This window comes from Hyla sarda, chromosome 2 (assembly GCF_029499605.1).
Source record: "Hyla sarda isolate aHylSar1 chromosome 2, aHylSar1.hap1, whole genome shotgun sequence".
Taxonomy (NCBI): domain Eukaryota; kingdom Metazoa; phylum Chordata; class Amphibia; order Anura; family Hylidae; genus Hyla; species Hyla sarda.
The window spans coordinates 279,120,521-279,137,375 of NC_079190.1; the positions used below are offsets into that span (position 1 = coordinate 279,120,521).

Here is a 16,855-nt window from a genome sequence, read left to right on the forward strand (position 1 = left end):
AGAAAGGTGTGGGATTTTAAGCTTTAAATGATAGCAAGGTCTTTCTTTTTGGGTTGGCTACAGGCCCTTTTTAAGTGACAGGGATACTCTAAGTATTTTGTAACTAAGAATTTTTCTTAATGTATTCTTCAAAGAAATTATTGCATGGTTTGACTTAATCTTCTGAATGCATTTTACAATTTTAGGAGGAGAAGAAGGTTCCTCCTCCCATACCAAAGAAGCCACTCCGTCAGAAGGTACATCCAGTCAAAGATCGTTCTTTGGATTCTGTTGATCGTCAGCGTCAAGAGGCCAGGAAGAGGCTATTGGCAGCTAAACGGGCTGCCTCTTACAGGCATAACTCTGCCACAGAGAGTGCCGACAGCATAGAGATTTACATACCTGAAGCTCAGACTCGACTGTGAAGAGGACAATGTACACTAACCCTTTTGTATGCGCTGTATATAATAATATACATATATACATAGAAAATATTTAGAGATTATTCTAAGAAAAAAAAAAAATGCTGAAAAAATGACCACAGCTGTGTAATTTTGGGGAGGCCCCTCAAACCCAAATAAAACTAACCCTTCATCAAAATCCCTCCCCCTCAAAGGGCAGAGCTAGTTAACCAATCAGTGCTGTCTCCATTGCAGAGGCTGGAGAGAATTACTTACACCTCTAGACTCATCTCCACTCCCTCTACCCTTAAACTCATATGTAGCTTAAAAAATGGCATGCTGCATTGTGTAGCAGTACTGAGTATGACCACGAGTAAACACTGTGTCAAAGTCTATTTGTAGCTCCTTTTAGAGCTATGTTTTAATGAACCCTGATGAGAGGCGTTTAATGCCTGGAAGAAACCAAACTAGAAGAGATATTTTCAGTAATTTTTATTTGTAATGGGAAAATCTTATTTTTTAGATACAAGGAAATACTCTGTATTGGCCTGCAATGCAGTGCGTTCAGTTTGTGCTAGGTAGTGTTTATTGCTCTGTGAACCTGCTATGTACTGGTCCATGCATGTTTAGGAATACAGGTCACTACTACTGTTGGGAAAGAACATATATACAGGTAGGTTGTAAGGGACATTTTTAGGATTGTAATCTTATCATTTCTTACATATAATCAGGCAAAAAAAAAAAACATTAAGTTTACACGTGTGTATAAAACATTTTTTTTTTAAAAGGGATTCCCCAATTCTTTTCCTGTAGAGGTGAATGAAATTTTAAATGCTTCAGTGTAAAGACATATCCATCATTTGTGCCATTCGTTTATTTTTGGGGGAAACATTCTGGTGTTTGTTCCGTTGGTTTTTGCATGACTATTTACATCTTTTTACACATCACAGAAATGCTAGCTTAAAATTGGAAAAAGGGGGTTTACAGTTCCGAGCCTGTGGTTTAGACTAGAGTTCTGACCAACATTAAGAAAACTATTTATTTATTTTAAAGAATTTTTGCAAAATTTGCCCAGAAAAGACCATTAGTCAACAAAACTTTTCAGGGGTTAATTTCAGGGGTTAATTTCAGCTTCAAATTTAAAATTGAATAAACACTGTTTCGGATCCCCTTGCAGAATTTCCTCTGTGTTAACATACCCTCTAGGTTTCGGTTCTATAATACTTTTTTCTTTTTGGATACAAAATAATTTATTTATTGATATGTTTGTTTATTTATTTATTTATTGTTGTTAACACTTGCAAATTCTACACCAATTTTTTCACATTTTCTGCTGCTTTCATCCTAACATCAAAGATCCACTTTTATGTTTCATGGCAGGGATTATGTGTTCCTTTTTTTGGCCTCAGTGACTATTCTCCACATATTTATGAATTTATGTTTGTGACCATAAAATTCTATTTTGTTTTTGGTTCAAACAAGGGTTTCACAAGAGATAAAAAAAACTGTTGGTTATTAATACACCAAACCAAAATTGAATTTTATGGTCACAAACATACATTGAATCAAATAATGCATAGGTATATGGATGCATACTCTTCATTGCCACCTCAAACTGTGTGTGTGCTCCAATTCAAATGCAAACCAACAATTGCAGATATCCAAACTTTTCACCTGGGTTCACATAGTGGCCCTGATTATTACTATTGTAAACCCAACCTGTTTTGTAGAGTTGTGCTCCACATTGTTTCTGCACCACAGTTTGTGGTGCAATGTGACAAAAAACAACAATAAACCTTTAAAACCCAGAAAAAGGGCATGGTCTTTCGGGAAAAAGACAAAGCAGACTAGGGGGCATGGTTGTATAACAACATTTTACACTAGTAAAAACCCAACACTTAGTAAATGAGGGCCATTGTGTTTGTTTTATGTTTTTATTGTGTTTTTCCCCAACCTTCAAAAAGTATTTAATTAAAAAAAAAAAGGTAAAGTTAGAACGGACAGGAATTATTTTTGTTATTCTAATTCTGTGATGATCAGTATTCCTAAATTAACTGATCTAGCTTTGGTAGAAAATCTTCCAAATTCTGCCTGGGGTGTGTAACCACAAACACAACTTTATAATGCCCAAAAGTCATTGTATTATTAGGTATTTTCATCTCCCAGTAGATTGCATTATACTTATCCATTTTTAAAGTTTCCACTTCTTTGATTAGTTTCAAGTGATGAAGATCACCAAGGATTCCTTTAAACTGCATAACCAACTGAGCTACCTTTAAAATTTAATTATTTTTTTTTACATTTATGCATTCTATTTGCTTCCTTCTTTCAATTTTATTATTTTGCCAGTTAATTTTTTTCTTTATTTTGTGTTTATATCAGGATAAACTGTGACCACTATAGAATCTATACCATTCAAATGTATTGTACAAGTGTAAGTTGGTTTCTAGCATTTAAATAATTACAAAAGGGATGTTTATATACCAAAATATACGTAAAACATAGATTAAAATTCATAGCAGAACCCACAATGACTGGCGCATTTCATATTCATACTATGATTAAGCACGGTAGTACAAAACACGTCATTGGTTATAGGTTTAACTCTGAATTTTTATTCTCTGTGTGCTGTAATATTTGGACCCTTAAAGGGGTACTCCATTGGAAAACATTTTTTTAATCAACTGGTGTCAGACAGTTAAACAGATTTGTAAATTACTTCTATTAAAAAATCTTAATCCTTCTAGTACTTATCAGCCGCTGTTATGATCCACAGGAAGTTCTTTTCTTTTTGAGTTTCCTTTCTGCCTGACCACAGTGCTTTCTGCTGACACCCCTGTCCATTTTAGGAACTGTCCAGAGCAGGATAGGTTTTCTATGGGGATTTTCTTGTACTCTGGACAGTTCCTAAAATGAACAGAAGTGTCAGCAGAGAGCACTTTGGTCAGTATTATAAATACCAGCATTATAACTGGTGTGCAGTAGACACAGGACATTGTTGTAGATTTTGCATTGGGGTCCTGAAGCTACAAGTTCCGTCTCTGATTGGAGTATAGACTGGCTTCTCTTGTACAATACAACATTTATCCTTCACCTTCTGTGATCTAATCAAATGCAGCCATGCTATTGTATAGTATGATTCAATCATTTTTTTCTGCATCTTTGCCATATTCCTTCACTAAAAATCATACCAGAACATATATTTTCATATGAATGCTTTAAGAAATGAATGCAGAAAAGGCTGCTTTATCACCTTTCATTTGTGCAGTGGGATGTGTGCATATGAATATTTAATCACTATGAAATTTAAACACTGTATTGTAAAGTTTCAGTGAATAGTTAAACATGTACCATTCTTTGCACTTTAAAGGGAATCTGTCAGCTCTGTTTGCTACAGATACTGTTGAATAGCTGTTGGGGTAAAAGGGCAAATTGTACCTTTCCTGGAGCTAATGGCAGTTGTCAAACTCATAAAATCCCTTTTTATTTCCAAATGTCAAGTAGGTGGGGTGAGCTGCTCAAGTTTGACTCCTCCTTGCTCACCCTAAAATTTCAGCCCCTCTTTGACTGATGACTCTGTATATCAGGGCAACTTATTCAGAACTTTGTAAGGAGGGGCTGGGAGAAGCGAGTGAGCAGGGAGGCATGTGGCACTTGAGACTCTCAGCCCCACCTCCTTGACACTTGGCAGGGAAATAAGAAGACACTTTTATAAGTTTGGTAGCCACTATCAACTCCAGGAAAGAAACAGTTTGCTGTCATGCTCTGACAGTATCTGCAGCTATAAGCAGCAAATAAAGCAGAAAGATTCCCCCTAAAAGGACCTTTTATGCCAGGTTCAGATTTTTAGAACATTCTATGTATTAAGGAGATAAACGGCCATTTTTCTTAAAAACAATTTACCTTTTCATATTCTGGTAATCCATATAAAAAATTTCATTCGTTTCTAACATCCCAGAAAGCTGTGTGATATCTGAAAGGTGCAAATGATGAATAATAATAATTTTAAAAAAAACAGTGTTTAAAAGAAACCATCAAAACAGGCATTGAATATTGTGTACATCAAATGTATTAGACATAAAATCAAAAATAATCTCCAACCCAAGTGAATTTTACTTTTACATATATCATTGTAATTCTGTAAACTTCGCTATTACAATTTGGCATCTAATGAAATTAAGATTTAAACTAGTACTCAATCTCTTATAACAACCCTTCATTACATACAATATTCCTTTATATTGTATACTTCAATAAACATCACTGTACTACACTAAGTGGCATCTAAAGCTAAGGATGATTTAAATATGTCTTGTAAATACATTTACCCCATTTCATTGGAACCTTTATGGACATTTATTTTTTTACAGTTGTTTAAGACTATGTATGCGGAGCTTACACTACACTTGTAGCCACCCTTAGTTTGGAATAAGTTCTGCAGGTTAAAGTTAATATGGTACATTTTGGGGATAAAATGTGTTTTACTGACCCAAAGTTAAAAATAATAATGTTTTCAATTTACTAACCTTACTGCTTTTGTACTGTTCCCATATCAGCCAGGGTAAGACTGGTCTGCCAGAGTAGCAGATACTCTGCTGGAAGCAAGCTATAGCTCAAAAACACCCCAAAAGAAGACGCTGATTTTGGAGACAGTCTCTTATCACTAAGGTCTATCTTCTATGGGTACATTCACAAATAACCTCTCATTGATGATATATCTTATGTGTACTATAACAACAAAGGTTATAAGGTTCTATGTAGATGAAGAATGGGCCCTCAGCATCCTTTTCTCTAGACTTAAGGAACCCTAGTGGGACATGATGCAACTAGTTTGCATGGTCCCCTGAGGGTTCTCATACAAGTTGGGCATTGTAGGCAGCCAAGCACACTGGTAGTGAAGGTACAGCACGGTGGATATCTTGGAAACACCATTATTTTATAAACAATTTTTCCCCTGTTACCATTATTTCAACCAAGTTAAGTTCCTGAATTTTCTCCTGTGTACTTTGTTTTTTCTGTATATGTTTTTTAGAACTTGGCATTGTCACATGTATTTTGTATTATCCTGCATTATCATATGTTTAAAAATGTTCTTTATGATAAAATGAGCTATACTATTGTGGTAATACGGTACATTTGCGGAAAAAAAGGATGCATGACACTATGAAACAATATAGTGTGATATAGAGGCACTATGAAGAAAAACTTTTTTTACCCCTCACATTCATTTAGGCCTACATGAGCTGACTGTACTCTCACCTATTTATACACACTGTGAAATTGTCTGGTTATCTTATTATACTCAATTGCTTATATGACCCAATTCTTTTACTATAGTAGGTTGCTTAGTTTGATATGGAGGAATTTATAATACAGATCATATACATGTCAAACATAAAGTAAAGTAAAGGCTAACATTTTAATGCCAGTTGATGTTATGTTGTAGAGCTCCCTTGCTGATTAAAACAAAGTGACTGGCACCTCTGTGGCAGCTCCCTCACTGTATTTCAAAGACCATTACCTAAGGAAGTAATTGGCTAAAGAAGTGGTACCAGCCAACATAAATTTCCAGACCCAACCTTAGGTTCAAATGTTTTTTATTGAATGTTTCAAGAATTTTTACAATACAATTACAATTACAATGCCATTACAACAGTATGACCAAAATGAAAACAGTATAAAACAAATAAAATTCTAACATATGTGTGTACATAAATATATATAATAGTATGAAAACATCACTCAGTTTAAAGAAATGTCCAACCTTAGTACTAGGACTAGATCTACCATGTATAATATAATACTGTAGATGTAATGGCTGTCCTTTAGTATTGGTCTCTAAATTTGAAATATTGGAACATATCAGATTCTATTTAGGGTTGCTGCAAAAAGTTTTAGTTGGGCTTATCTAGCTATAGATATCTAGTCTCCTCATTTTAATAACAAGAATTAAATTACTTTCCATCTATAATTCCAACATGCACAAACAAGCCATGTTGGTTAGACGCTAAGAGTTGTGCATGTCCCCATTCTTTTGAATTGTAAAGCTGCCGCTGGTGATCAAATAGACTGCTCTGTATGACTTTACTGAAGCAATCTTTTCTGCTATATGGATTTTACATGTAAGCCCTCTCTCCACTGACTCAAGTAAAACAGTATCTGAATGAAGTTCCAACCTGTACACGATCCCGATATTGGTGCATGTGTACTGATGATACAAAGGGTTAAAACGGAGACCCTGAGAATTCTGCACCTGTGTGCCATAATCACAAATGTGCCATATATTCATAAAGAGTGACCTAACCTCTGACAGGACACTATAGAACCCATAAATGATTTTCTATAGAATACCTCCCGGTGCCTCATCTACACCTGTAATATTTTTAAATAAAATATTTAATATATTCTATTAGGAACTTTTAGGTGATAATAGTTGTAGACTCTACTACTTTGCACCTGGTTGCACGTAGACTTATCATATATATAGTAAAAGCGCTGGGATTTTGTATTTAATAACCTGCAACTCATTATTCTACTTAGAATTGCTATTATTATGATTAGAAGTATTAGTAGAATTCCTGTACTATAAATGTCTGCTCTTGCCTAATCTTTTTATGCTCTCTTTCTAGCTCTTCTAATTTCGCTTTATCTCTCTGTTTAATATGTAGATTATGAATGAACTTTTTTCCTCACCTCGCCGGCACAAACTCTCATAGAACTCGTATCATGTTCAGTATTCATTTATTTGCGAGAGACGTGCATACCTCGTGATGTTATTTTTAGACCTTTTTGCTTGCAATGGGATCTTTGTTAGCTCGATATACACAGTATACTGTATGAGTATATAGACAGGATCTCATGTTGTCTCTTGTTGCTTTAGGCAATAAGGCACTTACCATAGATTAGCTTTGAGATCCAGCCTCTCTGGTTATATATATATTTTTATATATATATATATATATATATATATATAAGGCTGGCAGATTAAACCTCTAGCAGACAGGCGAGTGTGTATATCATTCTGTGTTGTATGTATATGGGTGCCAAAATTGTACAGTAAAAAATTAACTCTAATTTGCTGCTCCTGATAAATTGCACAATAACTAATGGGGCTGACTGTTCAAAAACTGGGGGCGATGTGGACCTTTAAATAGACAGGAACTTTAAAGCCATTGCTGCACACAAAGTACTGATAGTCCCCAAATTTTGTTAAACAAATTGGGATCCAGGTGATAGTTCTTTTGGTAAGATTAGAGAATTGTACATCGGAATGGTTTCTTATGGTGCTGGAAGGGTTCAATCTCCAGTGTACACTCTCTAATGGGTCTAGCCTATTGAACTTGTTTACAAACATAAACCAAGGAGCTTTTTCCACTTTGTTTGATGGGAATTTACCTTGAATTCAATACTGGATTCAGAAGTAAGGGGATTTAATCACTGTGTCTATGTGGCTTATGCAGCTAGTCATGTTCAGTTCACTGCTGTGGAGCAGAACACTCTTCTCTACTTGAAGGAGGGAATTTGACATGTAGCAGGTTATACCAAGGTTGTTGATGGTCTCATTTTTATGTTTGTGTATCTTTTTTTCTATGTATAATCATACACATAGAGGGCAGATAAGTGTCAGAAAAGAAACAAGATATTCTAGACGGTCATCTATTATGGTCGATTATCACAAAATCCACTTTCTTTTGATGTCCGTTTTGATTTTCCTGGGTTGGCTTGAGATAAAAGTTGTATAAATTTGGTCTGTGAGAGGTCTAAACTTTTTACTTTTAAGTTTTTGCATGCTGTAATACTTTACCAGTCAATGCATCAATATATTTATTATGGCGGATGATTTATTTGTGGATTTAAAAAATTTTCCTTCTTTGACCCACTGCAAAACCAAGATCCATTCTCGTTGGCATAGTGCCTATTTTTTTTTTTATTTGCTTAGTGTAGTTTTAATTTGAAACATTTACCTTCTAACTTCTCCACTAAGTCCATTATGAAATGTATATTGGATTATCCTATCCTTGACCATGTATTACACCATGCAGGTCTAACTCATGTAAGTATAACTATTGAAACTCCTGAAAAATGACCTTTGTGGGTTTTCTGACTTGTGAATTAAGACAACATCTTACATTTTAACAGCCTTAAGGGATTGTTAATATGTAACTACACAGGGAAAGAGAATTCAATATACATTTATAGTGCTTTGCTGTATTTACACTATACAACATAGCATGTTTATTTTACAGATGGAATGCTGTTACTGCATATCTTGTATGTTTGCATATTTTCATTTTAAGTATTTTTGTGAATATATTTTTTAAATATTTCTATGGATTGATGCTGATCAAACACCGTGCATTAGCTAGTCATGCCTGGATTTTGTCGAATTGTATTCTCTACTGATCGCACACATTATATACTAATATCATTTGCTGTTGCGTTTTCTAGAACATTTAAGGCACAATATACTCACAAAGTGAAAGCTTTTAAGATGTGCCAATATGTAAATTTGTTTAATAGCGTAAGGGGAAAAATGTTTTCTATTAATATATCACTGCATATGCATAGCACATAGCTTTAGATATATTCGAGAGTAAGTGCTTTCATGTTAGACTTTTGATAGCTATGTTAACATATTAATTTATATATATAAGTATATGTTGTATTTTTTACTTTTATTTACTGAAATCACATTTTGATAGTTTAAGAATATTTTCAACCCAATTTTCCGGTATGGTTGGTACAAAGCTACTTTGAGGGAGTAAAAACAGTTTGTTGTAGTAGATTTTGAATATAGTAAAATGGACCCATGTTTTCTCAGATATGTAATTTGGTTCGCCCCTCTCTTATCTACCTCATTTTCTCAATTCCTTTTAAACCAATGGTATACACCATAGCTAAAAGTATCATGTGTAATAAGAATGCATGTAAATGTTGGTTCTTTTTGCTGCGAGTCACAATTGGGCATGCATTTGTTCACCTCATATATCTGTTATTTCATGTTTTCAAAAGATCAATTTAACTAAGAAAATTATTTATTCCACGATCAAATGTGAAGTCAATATCTGCACAAAAAGGTAAACTTATCAACACATTTACACATTAATGATACAATTATATCAGTATTATTTTAACAATAATAAATACACTTGAATGTAATAGAAATTTGCACTTTATTGTTTTGTTTTGATATCCAACATTTGTCCCACTGCCATAAAGCTGGGTTGACACTTTTTGCTGCATTCCAGGCCATCTTTAATCATTATATATTTTATTTTAATAAAACAACTTATTTGCCGTAATTCTTAAAAAAAAATGTCATGTGTGTACTGCCTAAAAGCATCTAGTAGCAATTGCTACTATGGTATTGAAAGTATACATGTTGGGTGAGCATGTTCCGGCTTCTAGTGGAAATGCTAGGTACCTGTCTCAGCCGAGCGGGCAGCTTTATTAAATTATGTTGCATTGAGTGTTTTCTGAGTGAACCTATTTTAAAATGACAGGAACCTTGTGTGCATAGTATGGGTGATGAACAGGTGAAATACTTATTTGATATGATCTAAGTGTGAGAATGCATTAGCTGTAAGGCTGTAGAAGAGGACATGATTCTGATGACAGATGACTAGTAGTGAATACAGATGGTAATGGCCAGGAGGATAAACTTCTTCTACATTTTAACCATGCGTAGCATCACCTTAAAGGGAATCTGTAAACTTAAGGTCATGCTTAGTCAAAGCAGTTTTGTTGAGCAGCTGCATGCATGCCTCCTCCCTCCCCAACCCTTCCTGGCTTGATTGATGTACAGGGTTTGGATTCCAGCACTGAGCCGGGCACATCAATTAATCAAGGAAAGGAGGGGTGGGGAAGGAAGAAGGATCAGCACAGCCTCCTTTACACGTAACCTCTGAGCATGATCTACAGCTGTCAGATTGACTTTAATAGGATTCATTACACAACAATAAAAAAACTTAATGTGTGTTATACTTCAAAAAACTGTTGTATTTTTAAAGTTGTTTATTGAAAGATAATGCCAATTGATAAAATGAAAGATGGAAGTATGCAACAATTAGAATGAAATGTAGACTAAATAGACCAGATCACTTTACAGTAGGTGTCCATCACAAATTGGATTTTATTTTATAAAATGTGTCTCCACTACTTTGGGCGTATATCCACATTTATACATGCAGTCAGTCATACTGAAAAATTCTTTCAAAGTGTGCTCTGAAATCCTTAAAGGGGTACTCCGCCCCTAGACATCTTATCCCCGGGGTCCCGTTGCTGGGGACCCCGGGGATCGCTGCTGCAGCACCCCGCTATCATTACTATGCAGAGCGAGTTCGCTCTGCACGTAACGACTGGCAATACAGGGGCCGGAGCATCGTTACATGACGGCTCCGCCCCTCGTGACGTCATGGCCCACCCCCGTCAATACAAGTCTATGTGCAGTAATGATGGTGGGGTGCCGCAGCGGCGATCCCCGGGGTCCCCAGCAGCGGGACCGCGGCGATCTAACATCTTATCCCCTATCCTTTGGATAGGGGATAAGATGCCAGGGGCGGAGTACCCCTTTAAGGTTTCCTATGTGTGTTAAAAAGTGTAAATAAATAAATACTGTTATCTTTCAACACATAAGCTGCAGCAATGATTAAGTAATTCTGCATATTTTTTTTTACAATAAAAAGGACCCAAAACAAAAATGTCCCCTTTAGAGGAATCCCTACATCTAACCTTTCTATGCTGTAAATTTTACAGCTTTTCCTGTTGATATCTTTCAGGTAACCCATCAAAGGGGTACTCTGCCCCTAGGCATGTTATCCCCTGTCCAAAGCATAAGGGATGAGATGTCTGATTGTGGGGGGTCCGGCCACTGGGACCCCAAGATCTCCAACCCTTTGAATAAGGGATAAGATGTCAAGAGGCGGAGTAAGGGTAAATGCACACTAAATAAATTACATTTACACCGACATCTGCATTACTTCATTTAGGTTTTACTGTCAGATTTTTCTGCAGATCTGCTGCAGGAAATGTCCACAGCAAATCTGTTGATTTCTCATTTACCCCAAGGCCTCGTTCACATGGTGGAATTTCCGAGTGGAATCCAGTGGAAGCAACTACCACAGGAATCCCAATTCCAGACCTCCGCAGAAAGAATTGGCATGTTATATCTTTCAGTAGAATCCTCTTGGAACTACATTGCTGCCTGTGGAAACAGCACATTTTCGAGCAGTCCTAGCGCCAACTGATGAGTTGGCAATTGCCACAGACGGAAAGTCCAGGCGTAATTTTCTGACCGGACATTCTGCTAAATTTATGCTTTATGACATAGCCGAACAAGGCTCCAAGGAGCCCCATTGTTTTATGTAACCCTGGTTGAGAAATACTGGGCTATTTGCCTGGTGCATGTACGAAGCAATTTTTCAGGTATGTGTTAGTTGTTAATTTGATAGGACACATTTAGAGGATGGAGTCAATGAACTGACTGCCTGTGTAAATGCTGGATATATTAATACATGATTTTTTTTAAATTAATATTTTGATTGCAGATTTTGTTTCAGGTTGAGAAATTTGCACTTTCTTTTCTATCATAAAGCAATGTTGTCCTCTGCAATTGATCCCTTATGGGCCACAGAGTGTTATATATTTACAGTCAAAAATATTTAGAAATTGTATTGTTAGCCAGTGCTGGATTTGTAATCATATAAAGCATTTAATAAATGCAGATGCAGAGACTGTTGGGACAAACATTATCTACCCAAATCATATTCATAATATGGAGAGGAGATTGCCCCTTTAGAACCATCATCAAGTAGCCAAAGCAACAATCCAAGACCGTCTTCCTGCATGGACTCAGCATTATGTTTATATTTTAGAAAGGCAGCCCATTGACTTTAGTGGTTTTTTTTTTTGGGGGGGGGGGGGGGGGGGGGGTTCTTTCTGACAAAAATTAAGTGATTGCCAAAATGTAATACCCTATTTCCTTTTCTGTGAAGAGTAACAATCTCCAATCCCTAAAAAACCTTATTTACATTTCGTCTTTGGGAATGTCCTTACCTGCTTCCTCTAGTTTATGACCCCATACAGAAATACTTCCTCTACCAGATCTGATAGTATATATTAGTAAGATATTTACCCTGACACACATGGGTTAAAAATATTGCAGACAAAACATAGATCATGCTTTCTTCTGATCCCCTTAACAGAGTTAGTGTAAAAAGGACACATTTCATATCGCAAATGTTACAGAATTTAGGGGTAATTTTTTCTTACATGACTTGTACCACATTTAGTATGCATTTGAGACACGTTTTAGACACTTTTCCCCAGTGTCTGAAAAAAAGATCTTTTTAAAAAATGGGCCTGCTCTGGGTAAAAGGGTGTGGATTGAGATTCAACACCATGTGCCGAAAACATTTGGAAGATCTGCATAGTGCCTTTTTATAATTTCTATGTTAGGATGCATTCACATAGGCAATATCTGCTCCGATGTGAAGCAGTGTACCATGGATTTCTCCGACATGTGTTCAAAGAAGAAAATGGAAGGGGGAGCTTTATTGCGCAACTACATAGAAAATAAGAAACATATCACTTTTTCGCTTGGTTCCTCACTTCCTATTGAAGTCAAGGGAGCATTGTTTTCTAAAGTTACACTGCATGAATTTGAAACCACAATTTCTGCATCAAAAACCACGCAGGAGATTAATTTAATATAACTACTAAGCCATATTAAGGAGAGATTTTAGCAGTTTAGGTGATAAAACTAGAATGTCTTGTAAAGTTTAGTATTCTAACTGAAATATTAAGCTAGAATGGCAATTTACAATGTTAGGAATAAAACGTAGAAGACTAGATTAAGTTAATTATGACTAAGGGTGCATTCACGTGACGTTTTGGGGATCCGGCAGCTGGAACCGGCACTAGAGTTAGAAAAATGGCTGCTTCTGTATCTATGCTAGACTCGTGTCACACCCCATTCATTTGAATGAGCTGGGTGGAGCCAGATAGTGACTCCAGTCAGCTCATTTTTAAACTGTATCCGGTTTTGTTGCCAGACCAAAACTGCGGCAGTTTCAAGTCTGGCACCAAAACCAGATATGGCCTAAAAATAAGTTGACCGGAATCACTAGCTAAATCCATCTGGCTCCTTCCAATTAATGGGGTGTGGCATGGGTCTGGCAGGGATACCGCAGTGGTCTTTCAAATTCTTCTTCCAGATCCAGCTGCTGTATCCCCAAAACGTGATGTGTTTGCACCCTTAGTCATAATTCACTCAGCCAAGTATTCTACATGTTTTTTTCATTGTAAATTACCATTCTTACTTCTAGCTTAATGTTTGAGTTAGAATACTAAGCTTTACAAGACATTCATGTACCCATGACATTCTAGTTTTAATAAATAATGAATGAACCCAACATACAATAATAGGTTAATATGAGAAGGGAATATCCTAGCGCAATATGGTTAGAGTTGTTTAAGAACTAGAATACAGTTCAATTAATCCAACAACACTTATGGAAATCTGCATCTGCCATTTATAAGTGCATCCAAAACCCCCTTTTTGGCTAACAAGCCACATAGATTGACCAGTGAGTGTATAGTATTAATTTCCATGCAGTTTCTTAACAGGTAAAGTCACTTCTGTATTTACAAAAAGCCTGGAATGGAACTTGTATTCTGAGCGCACAAGTCTGTTTATATCCATTGTTTGCGGTGGGTATGTAGGAATAAGTTTGAAAGAATGATATTCTTGACAGATGTGATCTGTGAGCTACCAGCAGAAGAAAAGGTTGGAGGGCTCACACTCACTGGACCTTTATAATGAGAGGTCCCCGATCTCACTGATATAATCAACTCTTCTCTTCTTCCACACCTTAGCTCTTAGCTACGTGCCTCATGGAATCTTCCACTCTCTTTGACTCTGTAAGACAATACAGTGACTGTGACATGTGATTATTTTTCATTGTAATGATCTTATTGTAATGAAATAAAGAAATCTTTGTTTAACGAAGCACAATCATTTTATCTTAATCCACTTGTTTCCCTTCATTTCTTTTCTGTTTAATTAAAAAAATGTATCTATCCTCCTATCATTGTGTATTTGCTGCATTAATAGCTTTCTGATACTGTTTGTAAACAAAGGGTAATATCAGACAAAGACACCCAACAGACACATAGAAGGAGATTTATTCTTTTCAAACGTATGGCTTTTATATGACCATCTTTTTTAAACTTACTTTTGCTTACATGCCTATTTATCAAATAGTCGCACGACCTTGATAAATAAAACCCAGGAAACCCGCTTACAAAAGCATTTTTTAAAGCAGAAAAGATTTCCCTTATGTTAATAGCCGAAGTTCTTTATCTTCCCTTTATTACCAGTAGCATTGCTAGATAAGGAGGGGGGGTGTACCTCATTGGGTGACATCCTGACTGGCCTGCCTGACAATAAATAGCTGCACTCCAACTATCCCGCAACAACCCATCCACCCTCCTCAGAAATAGAAAAATAGTAAAAGCATACTATGCCACACCTTGAATATCCGTACTCTGGAGGCTTTTTTGTTTAATTTTAAGCCCACATTTTGTGACGTTGGGGGGAGAGTCTTGCATCGCTGCGCTAAGGCCTGAGTTCACGTCAGGAAGGAAGACAGCGCAGCACCAACAGACACATAAACAATAATGAAGCCAGAAAAAAAACAGCTCAGTACATTACCCACTCCAAAATGTCCATGAAGCTGTATTACTACTGATGTTTCTTTTTTTAAGGAAAGTTATTTACGTAGTCTGTAAAAATTCTTACACAATTATTTTGTGCCTTATTCTATTTTAACCCCTTAAGGACACATGACATTCTCATACGTCTCCATTTCCGAGTCCTTAAGGACACGACGTATGAGAACGTCATGTGTTTTACCGGCCCCCCTGCAGCCATCTGGAGCGGAGCCGGTGCCCGATGCCTGCTGAAATCGTTCAGCAGGCATCGGGGCATATCGCCCAGGGGGGTCATGATGACCCCCCATGTCGGCGATGGCCGCAGATCGCTGGACAATTCAGTCCAGCGATCTGCGGCGGATTCCGGGTCAATCGAGTCTCCAGTGACCCATTGACCCGGAATTATTGGCTGATCGGGGCCGTCAGAGATGGCCCCGAACAGCCATAGCCAGCAGGGGTGAGGTGGCACTGGTGCCACCTCACGATCGCCCTGATTCGTCGGCCGGTTTCCCGGCCGACCAATCAGGGTGCCTGCTGCGAGTGTCACTCCCGCAACCCGCTCAGCCCCTCTTCTGGAGGACGTGAGCGGGTGCGGGAAGAAGACCCCGGGTGCTGGGGACCCCGATCTCCGGCGTACCTGTTGGGATCGGGGTCCCAGGAGCTGCGGCGGCGGGACTGACCTGCGCGGCGTGGAGCAGCAGCAGCAGTAGGAGGTGAGTGACAGCCTCCTGCTGTTGCTTAGCAACAGCTCCCAGCATGCAAAAAGGGCATGCTGGGAGCTGTAGTTATGCACCAGCAGGAGGCAGACCACCACAACTCCCAGCATTCCCTTATGGGCATGCTGGGACTTATAGTTTTGCAACAGCTGGAGGCAAAAGTGCATGCTGGGAGTTGTAGTGGTGCATCTGCTGGTTGCATAACTACAACTTCCAGCATGCCCGTTGGCTGTCGGTGACTGCTGAGAGTTGTAGTTTTGCAACAGCTGAAGGCACACTGAGTTAAGTAGCAAACCAGTGTGTCTCCAGCTGTTGCATAACTACAATCCCCAGCATCCCCAGCCAAAGTAGTATGCCTCCAGCTGTTGCATAACTACAAAACCCATCATGCCCTTCCGCTGTCAGTACATGCTGGGGGTTGTAGCTTTTGCAACAGCTGAAGGCACACTGGTTGCAAAACACCGAGTTTGTTACCAAACTCGGTGTTTCACAACCAGTGTGCCTCCAGCTGCGACTTTACCCTAAAAACACTACACTACACTAACACACAAAATTTAAAAGTAAAAAACACTACATATACACATACCCCTATACAACCCCCCTCCTCTCCCCAATAAAAATGAATAACGTCTGGTACGCCACTGTTTCCAAAACGGAGCCTCCAGCTGTTGCAAAACAACTACTCCCAGTATTACCAGATAGCCACTGACTGTCTAGGCATGCTGGGAGTTTTACAACAGCTGGAGGCACCCTGTTTGGGAATCACTGGCGTAGAATACCCCTATGTCCACCCCTATGCAAGTCCATAATTTAGGCCTCAAATGCGCATGGTGTTTTCACTTTGGAGCCCTGTCGTATTTCAAGGCAACAGTTTAGGGTCACATATGGGGTATCGCCGTACTCGGGAGAAATTGTGTTACAAATTTTAGGGGGTTTATTCTGCTATTACCTGTTTTAAAAATTTAAAATTTTTGGGAAAACAAGCATTTTAGGTAAAAAGATTTTATTTATTTTTTTTTACATATGCAAAAACCGTGAAACACTTTT

The 16,855-nt window shown here is 37.6% G+C and overlaps 1 protein-coding gene across 13 annotated transcripts in view; it reads left to right on the forward strand.

The window, feature by feature from the left end:
• The window catches only part of DLGAP3 (DLG associated protein 3), a 538,301-nt gene extending 526,018 nt beyond the window's left edge, over positions 1-12,283 (forward strand). For 12 of the 13 annotated variants that reach the window (XM_056557211.1, XM_056557221.1, XM_056557222.1 and 9 more), the window contains one exon: positions 186-12,283. In XM_056557211.1, the coding sequence (XP_056413186.1) occupies positions 186-404 (219 nt within the window). In that variant the 3' untranslated portion in view covers positions 405-12,283. The remainder of the gene's footprint in view (positions 1-185) is intronic. The other variant, XR_008888792.1, reaches the window with a different exon arrangement.
• Positions 12,284-16,855: the final 4,572 nt, after the last annotated feature.